The sequence below is a fragment of the Pithys albifrons genome, chromosome 16 (assembly GCF_047495875.1).
Source record: "Pithys albifrons albifrons isolate INPA30051 chromosome 16, PitAlb_v1, whole genome shotgun sequence".
In the NCBI taxonomy this organism is placed as follows: Eukaryota; Metazoa; Chordata; class Aves; order Passeriformes; family Thamnophilidae; genus Pithys; species Pithys albifrons.
Genome location: NC_092473.1, coordinates 740405 through 759216, shown reverse-complemented (window position 1 = coordinate 759216; position 18812 = coordinate 740405). Strand labels below are relative to the sequence as shown.

The 18812-nt window shown below is 51.7% G+C and overlaps 1 protein-coding gene across 9 annotated transcripts in view; it reads right to left on the bottom strand.

The window, feature by feature from the left end:
- Window positions 1-18812, bottom strand: part of UBN1 (ubinuclein 1) — a 29177-nt gene that overhangs the window by 5539 nt on the left and 4826 nt on the right. For 5 of the 9 annotated variants that reach the window (XR_011699181.1, XR_011699182.1, XM_071570964.1 and 2 more), the window contains 11 exons: window positions 17868-18306; window positions 14422-14492; window positions 12338-12467; window positions 9736-9854; window positions 9151-9279; window positions 8151-8294; window positions 5339-5389; window positions 4200-4242; window positions 2662-3882; window positions 761-1013; window positions 362-451 (listed from right to left, as the gene is read on the bottom strand). Coding sequence is in view for 7 of the 9 variants with exons in the window: in XM_071570964.1 (XP_071427065.1) it covers window positions 362-451; window positions 761-1013; window positions 2662-3882; window positions 4200-4242; window positions 5339-5389; window positions 8151-8294; window positions 9151-9279; window positions 9736-9854; window positions 12338-12467; window positions 14422-14492; window positions 17868-18306 (2690 nt within the window). In the remaining 2 variants the exon portion in view is untranslated. The remainder of the gene's footprint in view (window positions 1-361; window positions 452-760; window positions 1014-2661; window positions 3883-4199; window positions 4243-5338; window positions 5390-8150; window positions 8295-9150; window positions 9280-9735; window positions 9855-12337; window positions 12468-14421; window positions 14493-17867; window positions 18307-18812) is intronic. The other 4 variants (XM_071570966.1, XM_071570965.1, XM_071570967.1 and 1 more) reach the window with 4 other exon arrangements.

The following is an 18812-nucleotide window of genomic DNA, read 5'->3' as shown; positions in this document are numbered from 1 at the left end:
GGTCCCCAGAGCTGGAGGCAGTGCCCCACCTGGGGTCTCACTAGAATGTAGTAGAAGGCCAGACTAACGTCTGTCCTACAAGACTGTAGGTACAGGTCTGCTCGTGGGAGAACAAAAAAACAGAGTAATTCAGGGTGGAAGGGACCTTAAAGCTCATCTCATTCCACCCCCTGCCATGGGCAGGGACACTTTTCACTGTCCCAGGTTGTTCCAAGGCCCTCGGCACCTCGAGGAGGCCAAGGGCTTGAGCCACAACCCCACCAGGCAGACACCATGGACAAGTTTGGTTTGAGCCCTCAAGGAAGGACCTGCTGAGATAGAGGATGACTGAGGAGGCAGGAGACAAAGTCTGACAAGTTACCTGGCAAACTCTGTGGTAAATGAGTGGGCAGGGCAGAGTGTGGGAGTGGCGCTGCATGGTGGGGGCTGGAGTGCAAACCAGCCAGAAGACCTGGAGAGAAAAACAAAGAAAGGAGAGGGAGAAAAGGAACAAATACACATCGAAGACAGAAATGAGCAGAGGAGCTCCAGCAATTAGCTTAGAACTCAGCTTGCAGCTATTGGGACTTCTGGGCTAGCTCTGGGAATGTGCCCAAGGTTCTCCAAATGCAACTGCTGGAGATGTAAAAGCACGGACTATAGCAGGAAGCAACAGCCAGAGAGATGGGTTGGTCTGCAATGGGCCAGCACAGCAGAGCACTGCAGTTCTGATCTGCCAGCACAGGCACAAGGAACACGTGTGTGACCAGAGGATACTCACTGTGCCCAAGGCCGTGGTGGAACGTCCCCGGAGCAGGTCCCGTAACTATTGCATCCTTTGACACTCCTGCTTTTGGGGAGGAGTCGGAGCTGAAGGAGATGACATGGAGAGGGAAGGAATGAATAGGAGAGATAATACCTAACGGGGTGGAGCTCAGGGCAGCTGGCAGCTTTGGGTTGCTGGACTTGTAGGATGGGGCCAGTACACTTAAGGAGGAAGAACTCGTTAGCAGCACAGCTCCACTAGTTCCTTTCTGAAAAGCAATGGAAAAGGTCAGTCAGGAGTGGGAAAACCAAGGCAGAGCATAGTTCATACCTACAAACCTGCAAAACACAGAGTGCTTGAGAATTCCTCCTTGCAAGAAGCATCCTCCCAGCCAGGGCCCAAGAACTGCCGAACTGCCAACTTCTGAGGCCATCAGGAGGTGCCCAGGACATTTGCAATCCAGCTCTTCTATAGGTGGTCACACTGGATTTGCCTCCATTACTCCCTTGTTCTGGAACTGTGCCTCAGGCAGAGGAAAAGCTTCCACACTGCCTGTGTGTTCCAGGGGGGGATGCTTCCTACTCAATTTTGGGAGCATATCACTGCTGACAACTCAAGGCACCCAGGAATGTTATTTGGGAACTCTCCCATGGAGGCGGGTACCATTGGGAATGTTTCCCAGTAACAGATCAGCTACATGGGCTGAGCAGGCCATGGTTTCTGGGTCCATTTAAATACACTCATTGAATTGCTCAGCTCTTCCCACGTGCCCCAAAGGAAGGCAGGGATGAGCAGCCAACTCCAAATGAAGACAACAGAATTAGGAACAAGCAATTTTTTGTGATAGATAAAAATTAAGGCCCTTATAGCAGTAAGTAACAGAGTATTATAATAACAAGTCTGCACAGGTAACCTGGGAGTCCTTTATGAGATCTTCTGTCCCACCAAACTCAGACCCTGAATTTCACAGTGTGCCATGGAGCTTCATTCCAAAAAACACTTCAGCAGCTTCCGAGAATAACTGGGAAGCAACAGAAAGTAGGCAGAGACAAACACCAAAGTAGATGGGGAGGCACCTGGTGCTCAGAGCTCAGAACCAGAGCCCTCTGCAAGACAGACACTGAGGGGCTGGAGAGTGTCCAGGAAAGGGAACAGAGCTGGGAAAGGGGCTGGAGCACCAGGAGGGGCTGAGAGTTGGATACTGGGGAAATTCATTCATGGAAAGGGTGGTCAGGCCCTGGCACAGCTGCCCAGAGCAGTGTTGGAGTCCCCCTGCCTGGAGGGATTTAAAAGTCGTGTGGATGTGGCACTTGGGGACATGGGTTAGTGGTGGCCTTGGGAGTGCTGGGGGAATGGTTGGACTCCATGATCTTCGAGGGCTTTTCCAACCTAAATGAGTCCACGATCCTCTGACCACAGGTTACTTATTCTATGGGCCAATTGTTAAAAAAGTGGCAATACTACTGAAATGACTTGCAATAATTTAAGGGAGACCAAGTTTGCAGATCTAATTAATAACAAATCGATGATTATACTTTTAGTTCATGCAATGACTTTTAGCTCTTGTGATAAATTACTTTACCACATGTTCTCTTAACCCAAATGGGAGCCATACTGTCCCCATTACCCCCAAATACAGGGCAGGAACATGACACAGCCTGTGCAAAAACTGCAGTTTGGAAGATACCAAAGTTTTTTGCTTAGTTGGTAATCCAAGCTGCAAATGAAAGCTTGAACTGTGGGGTGCAAGCCCATGGCAAAGGCCATGACTTCCAAGCTAAGCAACCAAAATCCAGGCAGTCCCCCAAGAATTGCAGGAAATGCTTTAGAAGTCACACTGCCATGGCAGGTCTGAACACACCAGGAGCTGGCCTGGCCCAGGCCACCCGTTCTCCTGGCCTGGCCCAGCCCCTTACCGGCACAGAGGTAGAGGCTGCAGTGCTGCTGACCACAGCTGGCTTTAGGGACGAGGTCAGCAGCTTGGCCACCCCCTGAGTGCCGCCGCTGGAATCTCCGTTGGAGCCCCCGGGAGGTGCCACCAGGGTCAGCTTCTGGGGCACGGGAGGCTTCTTGAGCGCGGAGCAGGGGCCGGGGCGGGCGGGCGCACCCGGGGCAGGGCCCGGCACGCTGGGCACGCACGGCCCGGAGGCGCTGCCCTGGTTGGCAGCAGCGCCAGAGGAGGAGCTGCTGGAAGCAGCCCCGTGCTTGGAGAGGGACCCAGCAACAAAAGGCGACTTGTAGGATTGTCCTGAAGAGCCGGAGCCACTCGAGTGCTTCCCGCTGTAGCTGAGGGATGCTGAGGATGAGCCCTGGCTCTTGTGGGAGCTGCTGGAGTTCTGGGAGCTGCTCGGTGGCGCAGAGGAATGGAAGCTCTGAGCTTTGGTTGATGACTTGACCTGCTGGAGGAGGGAGCGCTGGGGCAGTGGGGAGGAGGCCTTGGCGTTCTGCAGTTTGACAAAGGGCGCTGGGGCGGTGAAGGCTTTCTGGAGCTGCGTGCCGGGGTGGAACGCCTTCACCTGGGAGCCCGGCACCGGCGCCGCTGCCGCGGGGCCGTGGCTGGGCCGCACCACGCTGTGGTGCTTCTGCTTAGCCTGGTGAGCATCAGCAAGGATCTTGCTGGGGGAGGCTTGGCAGGAATGCTCTTTGTAATTAGAGTTCTCCGTCTTCTTGTCTTGAGAAGACTGGCCCAGTGCCAGGGCCTGCTCAGCCAGGAAATTTAGAGGAGACTGGAGGGAACCAGAGGAAGATGTAGAGGAAGGGTTGGATTTTGGAAATGTCCTCTTCTCCTCTGAGGATGCAAGAGTTGGGATTTTCTCTGGTGGAGCTTTTGGAGGTGCAGGAAGAGTAAAGTCAGGGCTCCCTCCCGCTTTGCTGTTCAGCACAGCCAGTTCCTTAGAGACTGCTTCCAGGGAGGAGGTGGGATTGTGAATTAGGTCCTCATCCAGAGAGTCATCCTTGAAGGTGGCAGGAGTGCCAGTGCTGGCTGCCTGAGCTGTCCCAAGGGACAAGAGTTCTCTGGTTTGGGCACTGATGCCCAGGGCTCCTCCCTGGGACTCTGAAGACATGGCCAAGGTGCTGCTAGAGTGCACTGAGGGGACAGACACCGACAACTTCTTGTCTGCCTTGCAGGAAGATTCCTGGAACAAAATCACAAGAAAAGGCACAGTCAGAACAGGGACAGGGTTTGCTGCTGAAAATGGATGGAAAGGTTCCCAACTTGGGGATAAAAGGCAGAACAGACATGTTCTGTGCCTGTCAGTCCCCCAAATCCCTCTCAGCTGCCACTGCCATCAATTTTAGCTCCTGCTCTAGTTGTTTTTTCAACCCCAGTACTGATTAAGGCCATTCCACAGTACATAATGTACAGATACAAGGCTCAAACACAGAATTTAAGATGGCAGCCACCTGACTCTTGGCATATGCCAACCATGAGAACCAGAAAAACAGAACTCACCTTCACTTTCACCTTAGTAGCAGCCATAACTTTCTTCTTCACCCTGTTTTGTGGGAGACAAAAGGAACATAGCTCACTGAATGCCCACAGGGAAGGATCCAAGGAGGGAGAACACCCAGGCCCTGTTAGTGATGATCCACTGAGCCTTTTGCCAAGAGCCAAGGGAACTGAGGCAGCATCTTGAGTTGCTAGGATTCAAAACATGTGACATCTGGTTGCTGCTCTAGGAAGCCTCAACTCCCACAGAGGGGATGACCTGGGGAGTGGAGCAGAGTCTTGCAGTGGCAGCAGAGCAGTGAAACACTCACAGACACACCCTGCACAGGCTGCAGGGCCACAGCACCCACTGCTGCCCTCACTGCAGCAACACCCCGAGAGAAACAGGCACAGACACTGCTGTGGAAAAGTTACACATTAATTTCAGGTTCCCAGAAGAAGTCAAGGATGCAAAAGCATCTGACAAATCCATAGAGAACAGACCATTTGGTGTGGTCAGATGCAATCTCTGGTAGAAGACATGCCTGAGCTGCTGGAATGGTTAGCTGAGGGAAGGATAACTCCACACTCCATTTCATACTCTTCCTCACTCCTCCAACACCAAGAACAGGATTGTCTGTCAAACAGACATCAGACTAAATCCATGGCATCAACTATTATCAACTGCCAGCAAGATCCACGAGACCCTCTGGCATTAAAGCCCCTGCCCAACTGGGTATTTGGGTTTTGCCACCCACCTTCACTAGTCTGAGCTCATTGTGTCCCTCCTTTAACTAGGCAACAAGAAAGAGGGTATCCAGACTCTAGGAAAGACTGAACAGGCAACAATAATCCCAGTGCTGGCATCACACTCCTTTTCATCTCCATCTGCCTCCCAGGGCCTGGCACAGAGGCTGCTGAAGAAGGCCAGGAGGCAACCTGGCTTCAAAGGTCTTACTTTTGAGCTTACTGAAGACTAAGGCACCTCAGGAAGTTGGAGCTGGGAGATGTCACACAGAAACTACTGTCCCTAGACCTCCCCAAAGGAAGCAGCGCCAAACTATCTCTGGGGAGCCAAGCTCAGGTGCTCCTCCGTGATCCACCCAGGCCCCAGGGAACGGAGTCCACCAGTTCTCACTCCAGAGGAATGCTGGGATACTCACAGGACTGATGTGAGGTGTCCGTGTACACGCCTGCTCTCCTTAAACAGAGTCCTAAGAAGGGAAGAGAGCAATGAGAAGTGATATCCAGCAAGACCCAGTAGAGCAGCTGGGATCACTGGAGCCAGAGCTGCTCAGTACAGCAGGGGACTGAGTGAAATTAAAACCCCAGAGAGCAAATATATTCAGACCTTTTCCAGGAAAATCTTCCTGAACTCCCATGCACAATTCCCTCTCTGGGGAGCTACACTTGCAGGTACTGGAAAGGCCATTAAGGCAGTTGTTGGACAACAACTAAGAAGAAAGCTCTGCCAGCTTAAAAATCCAACTGGAGAGGCAGAGCCATCACTCAACTGAGGCATTACTGCTGCCACAGATCAGCCAAGGGCTCTTCACCAACTTCCAAGGAGAAAGGTTTCCTTCCCCTGTCTCACACAGCAGTAGGGGTTAGAAGCCTTCACTGTGTGGGTCTGTGTTGCCTTTGTGTCCTCAGCAAATTGCTGAGCCAAGTTCTTACACCAGCACTAACCTTTCTGAATGACTGACTGAGCACAGCTGAGACTGAGCTTCATCCAAACCCTGCACTACTGAGGCTCAGGAAACCAGAATGTTACACAAGCACTATTTGACCAAAACCTTTTAAATAACAACTTTATTTTAACCTCACATTCTGTCAATGCTCTCTGAGTGTTAAAGGAGGAAACAGACTCATGGCAGGGCCTCTCTGAATTCAAACACAAAATTGCTACTCTGTCCACCTTCAAGTTCCTCTTAAAGATGAACTTCTCTGACCATGAGGACAGTGAATCAAGCTGACTTATCCATACAATTGTTACAGTTCTCCTCCAGTCACCAATTCCTCCCTTCCCATCCCCTTCCATGTGGCTGTCACTCCACCCTCTGTCTTGAACAACAAAGTCATAGAAGATCTCAAGTTGAAAGGGACTCAGAAAGACCATCAAGTCCAACTCCAAGTCCCAGCAGGAGAAATCAGAGACCTTGAGCCATTGGAAAGCAACTAGAAAACCCACTTTTACTGAGTCATTCTGTAGTTAACTCCACTGGAAGAGCCTCCTACACTGAGTTTTAGGTGAAGACCTGAATGCTTGACAACAGTCTCACTGACAAACAAGGGGTGAAAGATTTTATTTTCCTTTTATTCAATGAAAAGATATTTTAAAACTTGGCAAACTAAGATCTTCAAGCTGGTAATATCTTCATTAACTAAGTAGTAATCTGCACCCACCTCCAATGCCATCTTTCAGCTCTTGTACCACCACATCACATCCATGCACAGTACTGTGTTTCATGTGCACATCCAACTGCCATGGACTTTTCCAAGTGGATCTGTGATGTGCTACTCATATTTACTCTTAGGAACTGGTACCTACTTCCTTTATCCCCCAGGAAATCCAAAAAGCAATTCAACAGAGAGAAGACAGCACTGCCCAGCTCGTTAAATGCAAAGAGATAGAGATCATGGAGTGGCTTGGGCTGGGAGGAACCTTAAAGATTCCAGCAGTAAGACTGTACAGTTGTCCTTTCTTTAATAATACTGAGCAAACCAAAGCAGGCCAGAAGGTGATGATAGTCCCAGAAAATGACTCTCTGCCTTTTGTCTGCCACTGCCACTGCCAGCTCAATGGCAGGAATAGTGGAGGGTGGGAAAGAGCAGGAAACAGCAATGAGGACCCCAGAGAGGGCAAAGAAACCATGCCAAATTCTTATTTACACTGCTGACTCTCTGATAAGCCCCTAAAAATTCCTGCTTTGCCTTCTTTTGGGAATATTTCAGGGAAGACTTCCCCGAGTATCTGAAAAATGGATCCTTTGTGATTATAAAGTGGTCCTTTGTAATCCAGAGAGAGTCAAGGAACCACAGCCAGGCCAGTCAGCCTCACCTCAGTGCCAGCTCTACCTGCCAGTGACATCCATCAGAGGTCAAAATGGGGCCAAGACTACTCAGTGTTGTAACTTACAACCTGGAGTTCACTCTCAGTAAGTTTGGGGGTGATGTGGAAAGGGATGGAGTGGGGAGAATTTGCTGGAAGGCAGAGCTGCCATTCACAGGGCCTTTCCCAGGCTGGGCAAAGGGGCCAACACAAACCTTGCCAAGTTCAACAAGACCAGCACAGTGTCCTGCAGCTGGGATGGAACAACCCCAGGCAGCACCATGGGGTACCCAGGAGAAGATCTGGGGGTCCTGGTGGGCACTGCTGCCCAGGTGTCCTGCAAAATGTACCCCAGGAGGGGTGAGCACTGCCCTGGTTTTGCACCTGTGAGGGCACACCTGGACACAACATCCAGGGCAAGGGGCCCTACAGCACAGGAGAGATGCCGACAAACTGGAGCCATCCCAAAGAACCTGAACATGTGACAACCAAAGAGAGCTGGAGGGAACTGGGCTTGCTTAGCCTGGAAAAGGGAAAGCTCATGGAGGAACCTAATGGCAGTTTTCCACTACCTAAAGACTGGTTGGGGCAGGAGGACACGGAGGACTGAGCCAGACCTTTCTCAAAGTGCACAGGAAAAAAGCAAAAAGAGGGAATATTCAGTTCAGTGCAGCAAAAGCAGAATTCTGATTGGAGATAAGGAGAAAAGATTTCACACAGAGTGACTAAGCACCAGAACAGGAGCCCAGGGATTCTGGGGTAATCTCCATCCTTTGGAGAGCCCCAAAACTCCTCTGGGCCAAGGCTCTGAGAACTCTGATCTAACTCTGAATCCAGCCATTCCTGAGCAGGCGTAGGACTATTAACCTTCCCAGGTCCCTTAGGACAAGGAATCCCTGCAGCAGAATTTGATTCTTGCTCACCTGGCCTGCATCCAGCCTTTTGGCCAAAGGGGCTTCACCTCTCCTTCTAGGAAGGTCTTCACATAATCCTCTAGAGACTGAGCCTTATTCTTGTCAAGGTCATAACCATCCAACTTAATCTTCACCAAATGGCAAAGCAGCTCCCTGAAGAACAGGAAGATTTCAAATACAGTTACGCAGAGTAACTTTTCCCACTTGGAGCTCGTTCTCTTTATCCAGGGCTGGATAAACACACCAAGACAGACCTGGCCCTGTACACCTTCCTGAGGCAACTGACCCTGCACTGCTTCCCCAAGAAGGAAGGGAAAGGCACATTCCTCACTCTGTGTGAGCACACACATGGATGCACTAGGGAGAAAAGTCTTGATCTCCTGTCCCATTTTATTCTCAGGTAACAGCTGAGGTAGCAAACCAGTGTCAGAATCACTGGCACCATTAACAACCACAGAACTGAACTTCTCAACAAGGAGAAGGCAGGAAGTGATGCTGGTTTTGTCCTAAACCAATCAGCACCTCAATCTGTTCCAGAATAAGATGAAAAAGACAGCAGGATTGATTTCCCTTTTATGCTTTGTCATCTCCCCTTCTCCAAACACTCCCTGCTCTGTCTTCCCTGCGTGCCAGGGGCACCAACCTCCCTTCAGCTTTAACTGCTTCCACAACCACAGTCTGGTTGCATTAAGGGTCCGGCTGCCAGATTTCAGCAATTCAGCTGAGTTTCTTCTGTTCCCAAAGATCCCCCAGTCTCTTCTGGCCTCTGCACAGAGGCTTATTAGCACTTCTCTCAGAATTGGCCTGTACCTGAAATCAGCTTCAGGGTGAGATTTAATAACTGCAATAGTGGCTTCCATAAATAGCACCATGTGCCACAAACCTCCAGGCTTACTGTTCCTACAGGCGATCAGCTCCGAAAACAAGATACAGATGACAAAATGCTTCACTTCCAACTGCAAAGAGTAAGACAAGTCAGGGGTTTGCTTAATATCTCAACTATTCTAACCTGATTTCATCATTCCATTGGAATTTCTTCCGCGGTCCCGCGACGCGTTTCCCTCCCTTCTCTTCATCCTCCTCATCGTCAGAACAAACTCGATCTCGCTGCTCTTTGTCCTTTTCCTCTTCCAGCATCCTAAAAGGGAGACAGAAAATGTGGAAGTCAAGAGGTTCAAGGAAAGGATTAAATGTATCTGACCAGTGCTGGTCAGAAGCCTCAGCAGTCAATGATGTCTGGCTTAGGGTTCAGGCTGAGCTACAGGCTCAGGGTTAGGAAATCTCCCAATATTTTGTAACAGAGACCATGGGACTAATCCAGCCTGGCTGTTCCCAGGCTGCCATGATCCCAAAGACACGCCTGCACACGTGGAACACTTCAGTCAAGCCCTGGTCCCAGCAGTGCTGCTGCAGTTGGCATTGCCACAGACAGTACAAACACACACAGCTTATTTAGGCCAACCAATGCCCACCAGCAGTTTTTGCCTACGGAACAAAAAGAAGTGGTAAATAAACTTTAGGAGAGCAGCCTCCAGGCCACAGGGAGCCTGCTGGGAAGAGCTACAGGTGCAGAAGGAGCAAACAAGGAGCTTACTTGGCAAACTTGGCCTGAGTGTGGGCTTGGCATTCCTCCTGGTACTTGGCCACCTGCTCTGGCATGGCCCTGCCAATGGCTTCCTTGAGCTTCTGCAGGGGCTCCCTCAGCCGGCCACCCTAGAGCAACACAGGGCACGCTGAGGCTCAGGGGCCCTTCCAGCAGGACACCCAAACCACGCAGGGCCAGCCCTGCCCAGGCCTGAGCCCAGCCCAGCGGGACCTGAGCCCTGCTCAGGGCAGGACACCCCTAGGCCATGGGACACAGCTGAGCCCTGGGGCTCAGGGACAACACACACACAGACGCAGACAGACAGACACGCACACACACACACACAGATGCACAGACAGACAGACAGACACACACACACAGACAGGCGCACACACACGGACAGGCGCACACACACGGACAGGCGCACACGCACACACACAGACAGACACACACACACACAGACAGGCGCACACACACAGACAGACAGGCGCACACACACATAGACAGGTGCACGCGCACACACACACAGACAGGCACACACACACACACTCACACACACATACACAGACAGGCACACGCACACACAGACAGACAGGCGCACACACACACAGACAGGCGCGCACACACACAGACACACAGGCGCACACACAGACAGGCGCACACACACACACACACACAGGCGCACACACACACACACACAAACAGGCGCACACACACACAGACAGGCGCACACACACACAGACAGGCGCACACACACACAGACAGGCGCACGCACATACACAGGCGCACGCACATACACAGGCACACGCACACACAGACAGGCGCACACACACACAGACAGGCGCACACACACACAGACAGGCGCACACACACAGACAGGCGCACACACACACACACAGGCGCACGCACACACAGACAGGCGCACACACATACACACAGGCGCGCACACACACACACACAGGCGCACGCACACACAGACAGGCGCACACACACACACACAGGCGCACGCACACACACACAGGCGCACGCACACAGACAGGCGCACACACACAGACAGGCGCACACACACACACACAGGCACGCACACACAGACAGGCGCACACACACAGACAGGCGCACACACACAGACAGGCGCACACACACAGCCAGGCGCACACACACAGACAGGCGCACACACACACACACAGGCACGCACACACAGACAGGCGCACACACACAGACAGGCGCACACGCACACACACAGGCACGCACACACAGACAGGCGCACACACACAGACAGGCGCACACACACAGCCAGGCGCACACACACAGACAGGCGCACACACACACACACAGGCACGCACACACACAGACAGACAGGCGCACACGCACACACACAGACAGGCGCACACACACAGACAGACAGGCGCACACACACATAGACAGGTGCACGCGCACACACACACAGACAGGCACACACACACACACTCACACACACATACACAGACAGGCACACGCACACACAGACAGACAGGCGCACACACACACAGACAGGCGCGCACACACACAGACACACAGGCGCACACACAGACAGGCGCACACACACACACACACAGGCGCACACACACACACACACAAACAGGCGCACACACACACAGACAGGCGCACACACACACAGACAGGCGCACACACATACACAGGCGCACGCACATACACAGGCGCACGCACACACAGACAGGCGCACACACACACAGACAGGCGCACACACACACAGACAGGCGCACACACACAGACAGGCGCACACACACACACACAGGCGCACGCACACACAGACAGGCGCACACACATACACACAGGCGCGCACACACACACACACAGGCGCACGCACACACAGACAGGCGCACACACACACACACAGGCGCACGCACACACAGACAGGCGCACACACACAGACAGGCGCACACACACAGACAGGCGCACACACACACACACAGGCACGCACACACAGACAGGCGCACACACACAGACAGGCGCACACACACAGCCAGGCGCACACACACAGACAGGCGCACACACACACACACAGGCACGCACACACAGACAGGCGCACACACACAGACAGGCGCACACACACGCACACACAGGCGCGCACACACAGACAGGCGCACACACACGCACACACAGGCGCGCACACACAGACAGGCGCACACACACACAGACAGGCGCACACACACAGACAGGCGCACACACACGCACACACAGGCGCGCACACACAGACAGGCGCACACACACGCACACACAGGCGCGCACACACAGACAGGCGCACACACACACAGACAGGCGCACACACACAGACAGGCGCACACACACAGACAGGCGCACACACACACACACAGGCACGCACACACAGACAGGCGCACACACACAGACAGGCGCACACACACGCACACACAGGCGCGCACACACAGACAGGCGCACACACACACAGACAGGCGCACACACACACAGACAGGCGCACACACACACAGACAGGCGCACACACAGACACACAGACAGCTGCACACACACACACAGACAGGCGCACAGACAGGCACACACATGGAGGACAGGGCTGTGCTGTCCATCCCCTCACCTGCTCATAGAGATAAAGCTTCCGGGCCCGCTTGACCAGGGTGTCCTTACTGCAGGGGAAGAAGGCAGCCAGGTGTGCGTACACCCCTGACCTCACCTGGCTGCTCAGCTCCCGGGTCTGCAGCTCTATGCTGAGGGAAAAAACACAGTGTTCACCAGGAATATGGCAGGGATTCTCTATGCAACATCAACGACACTCTGAGGCAACCCGGGCACCTGGAGGCAGGGGGAGGGACACAGGACAGGCCAAACTGCACAGAGACTCTTTAGATTCTAGAATCAACAGGCTTAAGCACTTTATCCCAAGTCATGCCTTTTACTCTGGTCTCAGAGTAGCTGGAAAAAGAACAAAAGGATGTCAGCAGTCTCATTTGTTCTGCAGCTCTCCCTGGCAGCTGAACTGAAGGAGCGGCAGGCAGTGAAATGAAAAGTACACACTGGTTATGTTGGACACTACAGCAGCCTAATTCAGGACAATATGGAATCAAACTCCATTCCTTGGTTTTCAAATTACTTCTCAGGGAGTAGGTTAGAGAGATCAGTGTGTTACACAGTTACACAGAACCTGGCAGACCAAGTTGTTAAGCCACCTCTCACTGTCAGAAAGAAGTGTAAAAAAATTCCAACTGAATCATCACCTCCATCATCATAATCCCAGCATGGTTTGGATGGGAGGGGACCTTAATGGTCATCTCATTCCACACCCTGCCATGGGCAGAGACACCTTCACTATCCCAGGTTGCTCCAAGCCCCATCCAACCTGGCCTTGGACACTTCCAGGGATGGGGCAGCCACAGCTTCTCTGCCCAACCTGTGCCAGGGCCTGCCTGCCCTCACAGGGAACAACTCCTTCCCAATATCCCATCTAACCCTCCCTTGTCCTGTCACTCCATCTCTTGTCCCAGGTCCCTCTCCAGCTCTCCTGGAGCCCCTTTAGGCACTGGAAGGGGCTCTCAGGTCTCCCTGGAGCCTTCTCTTCTCCAGGTGAGCCCCCCAGCTCTCCCAGCCTGGCTCAAGAGCAGAGGGGCTCCAGCTCTGGAGCATCTCCGTGGCCTCCTCTGGACTATCTCCAGCAGCTCCACATTATTCCTATGTTGAGGACTCCAGAGCTGGAGGCAGCTCTGCAGGTGGGGTCTCGCCAGAAGGGGCAGAGAGGCAGAATCCCCCCCTTTTCTGCTGCCCAGGCTGTGAGCCCAGACCAGACCAGCGCAGGGGGGGTTCTGGGTGCCAGTGCCAGGGCAGGTCCAGCTTTTCATCAACCAACACCCCCAGCTCCTTCTCCCAGGGCTGCTCTCCAAGAGTTCCTCTCCCAGTTTATATTCTTGTCTGGGATTGTCCTGACCCAAATTCTACACCAAAGTCATACAAACCAATCTAAATCTCCTCTGACTGTGGCTGAAGTGATCAGTGTGACATCAGACAAGGACTGTTTGTGCAGCCAGCACTGGAATGCTGGAATGTGGGAATCACCCCTCGGAATGAGAGGGAAACAGACTCCCCAACCTCCCTGGGGCAGTTCCTGCAGGTGCCTTGGTAAACCTCACTGAAATTAAAGCCTGGGTGTCAGCATTATGACACTGATCACCAAGCCCTGTGCACTCAGCAGCCTTCTCCAGGCTCCTGCAGAAGAAAGAAGCCATTATCTACCAGCAGCTGCCTGAGCAACACTGGCATTCTGTCAACACAGGGCAGAACTGGAGCTCCTCCAGTCTGCCCAGAGAGCCAGTGGAACACAGCAGCCCTGTTCCAGTTATAAAATATTCCATATTGCATATAACTTACATAGTAAAGAACATGCCTGGCATCTCTTACTGTTCCTGTATCCAGCTACATTCACAAGGCAAGGGACCAAATTTAGGCACACAAATATCAAGCACCATCTTGAGAACCAGAGGGCTGGATCCATCCCCTCCAGCGTTCTCCTACCTCAGCATATTTCAACTGAAAGCCATTTCCAAGAGACTTTTATGTCATCCCAGGCATGTCCTGCCTGGAAGTCCTGTACAAGGACACACCCCCACAACTCCTGCTCCTGAATTTACCAAAAATTCTCCTTTCCCACCCTTCCATGCTGGCAGCACTTACTCCAGTATGATGTTGTTGATATCCTGAGTGAAGAATCTCTGTTTGCCTTCTCCCTCAGCAGCTCTGGCAGCCTGGAAGTTGGTAAATAACACAAGTCAGCAGCAGTTCACAGATGGCACAAGCATCTGTGTTTCCTAAACCACCACGGAAATACTGCAAAACAAAGCACAGTTTTATTCCACAAACTCTGCAACACCCAAAAGCTGCCACAGCTGACAGACAGAAGGGGGTTTGTGCCCTGTCCTCTGACCCCTGCCCAGTCCAAGTCCAACCCTGACCTGGTCCTACCACAGATTTCCCATTCTGGATTCTCCTCTCCACATGCACTGGATTTACTACCCTGGAGTGAAGATTCCTCCTTTTAATGGGACAAAGGTGGCAATGGCTTCTTTGGCCAACTTCCATGAGGAGAACAACAGTTTCAAAGCATAGTTTTAACTTCACAGTAGAACTGTTGGGTTGAGCAATATGAGCACAGAGCTTGTCCCTGAACAGGAAAGATCATCCTAATCATATTTAATGAGAGTTGAGGAGACTCACCACCAGGTTTTCTAGATCAGTCTGGAAACTAAGCCACAAAAACAACAGAAAGAGTCACAGCCACAGGGGATGTGTTATTCCCAGTCAACACCATGGAAACAACAAAAAGTCCTGCTCAAGAAGCTTCCTGAACTCTGCCTGCAGCTCACAGTGCTGCCCAAAAAATCACACCCATGAAAAGTATGTCCAGCAGGAAAATAATTCCAAGAGATGAATGAGATAGTAGAAAATTGCCAAGAGATTTCAGTCTCTTCTGAGTGGGGATATAAACAAAACCAGGATTCATCACAAGGCATCACATTCAGATTCCTTGCAAGGGAAAGGAAACCAGGAGGGAGCACGATTTTGAAATCCCCTGATTTCCCATTCAAAGGTTGGCAAGCAATTAATTTATGCCCAGAAGGTGTCTATTCCTCTGCCAACAGCAGGTCATGTACAGCTGGTGATATCAAAGGAGAAGGCTCAATGCTAAGGAGAATCCTCAACAGGAAAATTATTTGAGGAAGGAGAGAATTAAAGTGGAATCAGTTCAAGCAGAAGAGGAAATGCCTGAAGGCTCCATTTAACTCAGGAGATGCTCCCACCTGCTGGGATGGAAGAGACTCAGCTGTCAGAGATACAGCACCTCTTTCATTCCCATCTGCAACAGAGTCCATATCCCAAAATCCTAATGGATCCAGAGACTGTTAAATCTTGTACTTCTCCTCGGTTTCTTTTCCCTACATATACAGTCCAGCAACACAAAATCTAAGAAGGAAATCTGGGGCTACTCTGCCATTACACTGTCTTGTAACACCATAACAACTAACCTGACATCATAGAGCCTTCAAAATACTCTCTAACTCAGATATATTTAAAACCAGCTGGTTTGGTGCTCTCTGAAATAGAAACATCCACAAAGAGCCCATTCTTCTTATCAGCTGTGGCAATACTTTCTTCAGTTCCTCCTTTCCTTCTATCTGCTCAATCCCCCCATACAACTTCTCAGCAGAACAGTTCTCTAACAGCAGCTTATCTTTGGTAACAGCAGTTATTCAGTATCTCTTCCTGAAGAGGTGCTCTGAACTGATGTGCCTCAGAGGGCAAAACACACACCACAGAGGCCAAAGAGCACGTTTATGACTTAAAATCAATGCCTAAAAACACACCAGTGGCAGGAACAAAACCTCTCAGCACTTGTTGACAGGCTGGTGGTGTCAGCCCTCACACCAGAGAGCCCCACAAGTCTGAAAGCCCACTCTGACAAGCCAAGAGAGGGATCCCTGAGCAGCTCCTAATGTTTTCCTTCTCCAGGACAGACTGGAGCTTCCCAAAACATTTGGGAAAAGATAGGTGAGTCCCACAGGAATCCAGCTGCAGGAGCAGCTACTGGTGAAAAAACACAGGATCAAACTTCTAGAAATTAATACATTCCACTCCCTAAATGGTACCTCAACATTGTGATGTTAAAACTGGCAAAGGACTCCAACAGCCAGTGGTGCAGCTCTGATGAGGGAGATGCCAAACGGTATCCAGGTTTCAATGAAGGCATCAGCCTGTGTGTGACATGGGAAACAGTTCTAGCCAACCCTCAAGCTCCACCTACAGGGCTTTCCAGACCTTCTCACACTGTAGAACTGGTAACACTTTCCAGCTGCATCCTTGTATTTTACCTACAGAGTAACTCTGCTCTCCTGACCAGCACAGCACATTGAAAACATTACAGTGGAATTCGTCCTTGTGATTTAACCTCAGCCTGCAACTCAGAGCCACTCACTCAATTCCCTTTCAAGGGATGAGGGAAACAACCAGAAGGGTAAAAGTGAGAAAACCTGTGGGTTTAGATAAAGAGTTTTACAGGGAAAGTCAAAGCCACACAAGCAAAGCAGAACAAGGAATCCACTCCCCCCTTCCCCTGGGCAGGCAGGTGCTCAGCCATCCCCAGGCCAGCCAGGCTCCACCACACAGAACAGTGACTTCAGAAAACAAACACCATCACTCCAAACATCCCTCTCTTCCTTCTCCTTCCCCCAGCTCTGCACACTGGGCATGTCCCCACATGGTCTGGGATATCCCTGTGGTCAGTTGGGATCACCTGTCCCAGCCGTGTCCCCTCCCAGCTCCTTGTGCCCCCCCAGCCCCTCACTGGCAGTGTGGGCTGAGGAATAGCACCGTGTAAAACCTGCTCAGCAATAATAAAAACATCCTTGGGTTATCAACACTATTTTCAGACAAAATCCAAACCAGACTTCTACAGACTCACACAACCTGCCAAGCTGGAAGGGACCCACAAGGACCATTGAGTCCAACTCTCAGCCCTGCACAGGATCAACCCCAAGAGTCACTCCCTGTGCCCCAGAGCACTCCTGGAGCTCTGGCAGCCTTGGGGCTGTGCCCACTGCCCTGGGGAGCCTGGTCAGTGCCCATCACCCTCTGGGGGAAGAACCTTTTCCTGAGATCCAACCTAAACCTGTCCTGACAACTCCAGACCACTCCCTGGCATCCTGTCCCTGGTCCCACAATGCAGAGATCAGTGCCTGCTCATCAGCTATCGTGAAGAAAATTAACTCCACCTCAGCACAAACCAGTCCTTCAGCCTCAGCAGTTCACATTTAGGTTCATTCGTGTTAAATTGACTTGGGAAATTACCTTTTGCATCAGGTCCATTCTTTGCCAAGAGAGCTAAAGAAGGAATCCTGACAAGTGTGATCCTCAGTGTTACAGTCAGTAGATAACAAGGCCCAGGACTTTGACACCCCCTGACACCTGGGCCTTCAAGGAAGTGTCTTAAGAGTGTGCCACAAAGGGGCGATCCCAGTGGCCCCGCAGAACTCCCCACTGGGACGTTCTCTGTCCCTGCCACACGAACCCAGCAGAGCTGTCCCCCTGCAGTGACCCGCAGGGCCACTGTCCCTTCACTGCCGTACCTGGGCCAGCTCTTTGATGCGTTTCTCCAAAGGGGCTGGGAGGCCTTCGGGGAGGGACGGAGGCTGCTTGAAATCCTGCTCCAAGCCTGTGCCAGCCAGGTCGCTCCCGTCCTCCACGTCGGGAAAGGGGCTGCCCTCGGGGGAGTCACTGAGCAGCCGCTCCAGGTCCAGGTCACTGAGGGAGTCCATGGCTGTGGCTGCCTGGAGCAGGTCACTGTCACTGGCGTGGCCAAAGAGAGAGAGCAGAGGGTCAGGCATCACCTCTGCCTCCCTCAGGGCCGTGGGCTCTGCTGGGGATGAAGTCATCACTTTCTGTTCTTCATCTTTCTTCTTCTGAGCATCCTTCTCCTTCTGAAACTTCTTCAGCATCTCCTTGACACTGAGAGCTCCAGAGTATTTCTTCTTCTTCTTCTCCTTATTTGCATTTAATGCTGTGAAGCTGCAAACGAAGTATGGAAGAGGAAAGGGAACTGAAAACAAGATCAAGGAGCAGAACAATACCTTCACCAATTCCCTGGAAAGCCTTAGCCCCTTAACTAACCACACCTGGAAAAGTGTTCTAAAGCCTCTTAAGGTGCCTGTGCAGCTCTGAGAAGGGAAGGCTGTCCTGCCTCACTGCAGAGGTGCTGAGGCTTAAACCACCTCCACAGAGCTACACTTTCATTTGGTTACATGTATTAATCCAGCAAGGAAGATTGGGAAATGCACAAACAGCTGGTGCAGAGGAACGGAGGCAAGAGAAAGGTTCATGAAGCTTTTTGCCCATTAAAACCAGGAGAGCAAATTCCTTTTCCTTGCTTACTACAAAGGAATTTCACTGATGGTACCATGGCACACATGGTTTGGTGTTGCCCAAAAGCAGATCCATGCAGGAAAAAAGAAATCACAAAGAATAGTTACAGGAAGAAGGAAAAAAATAGGAGGAAAATGCAGGAAATGAGTGAA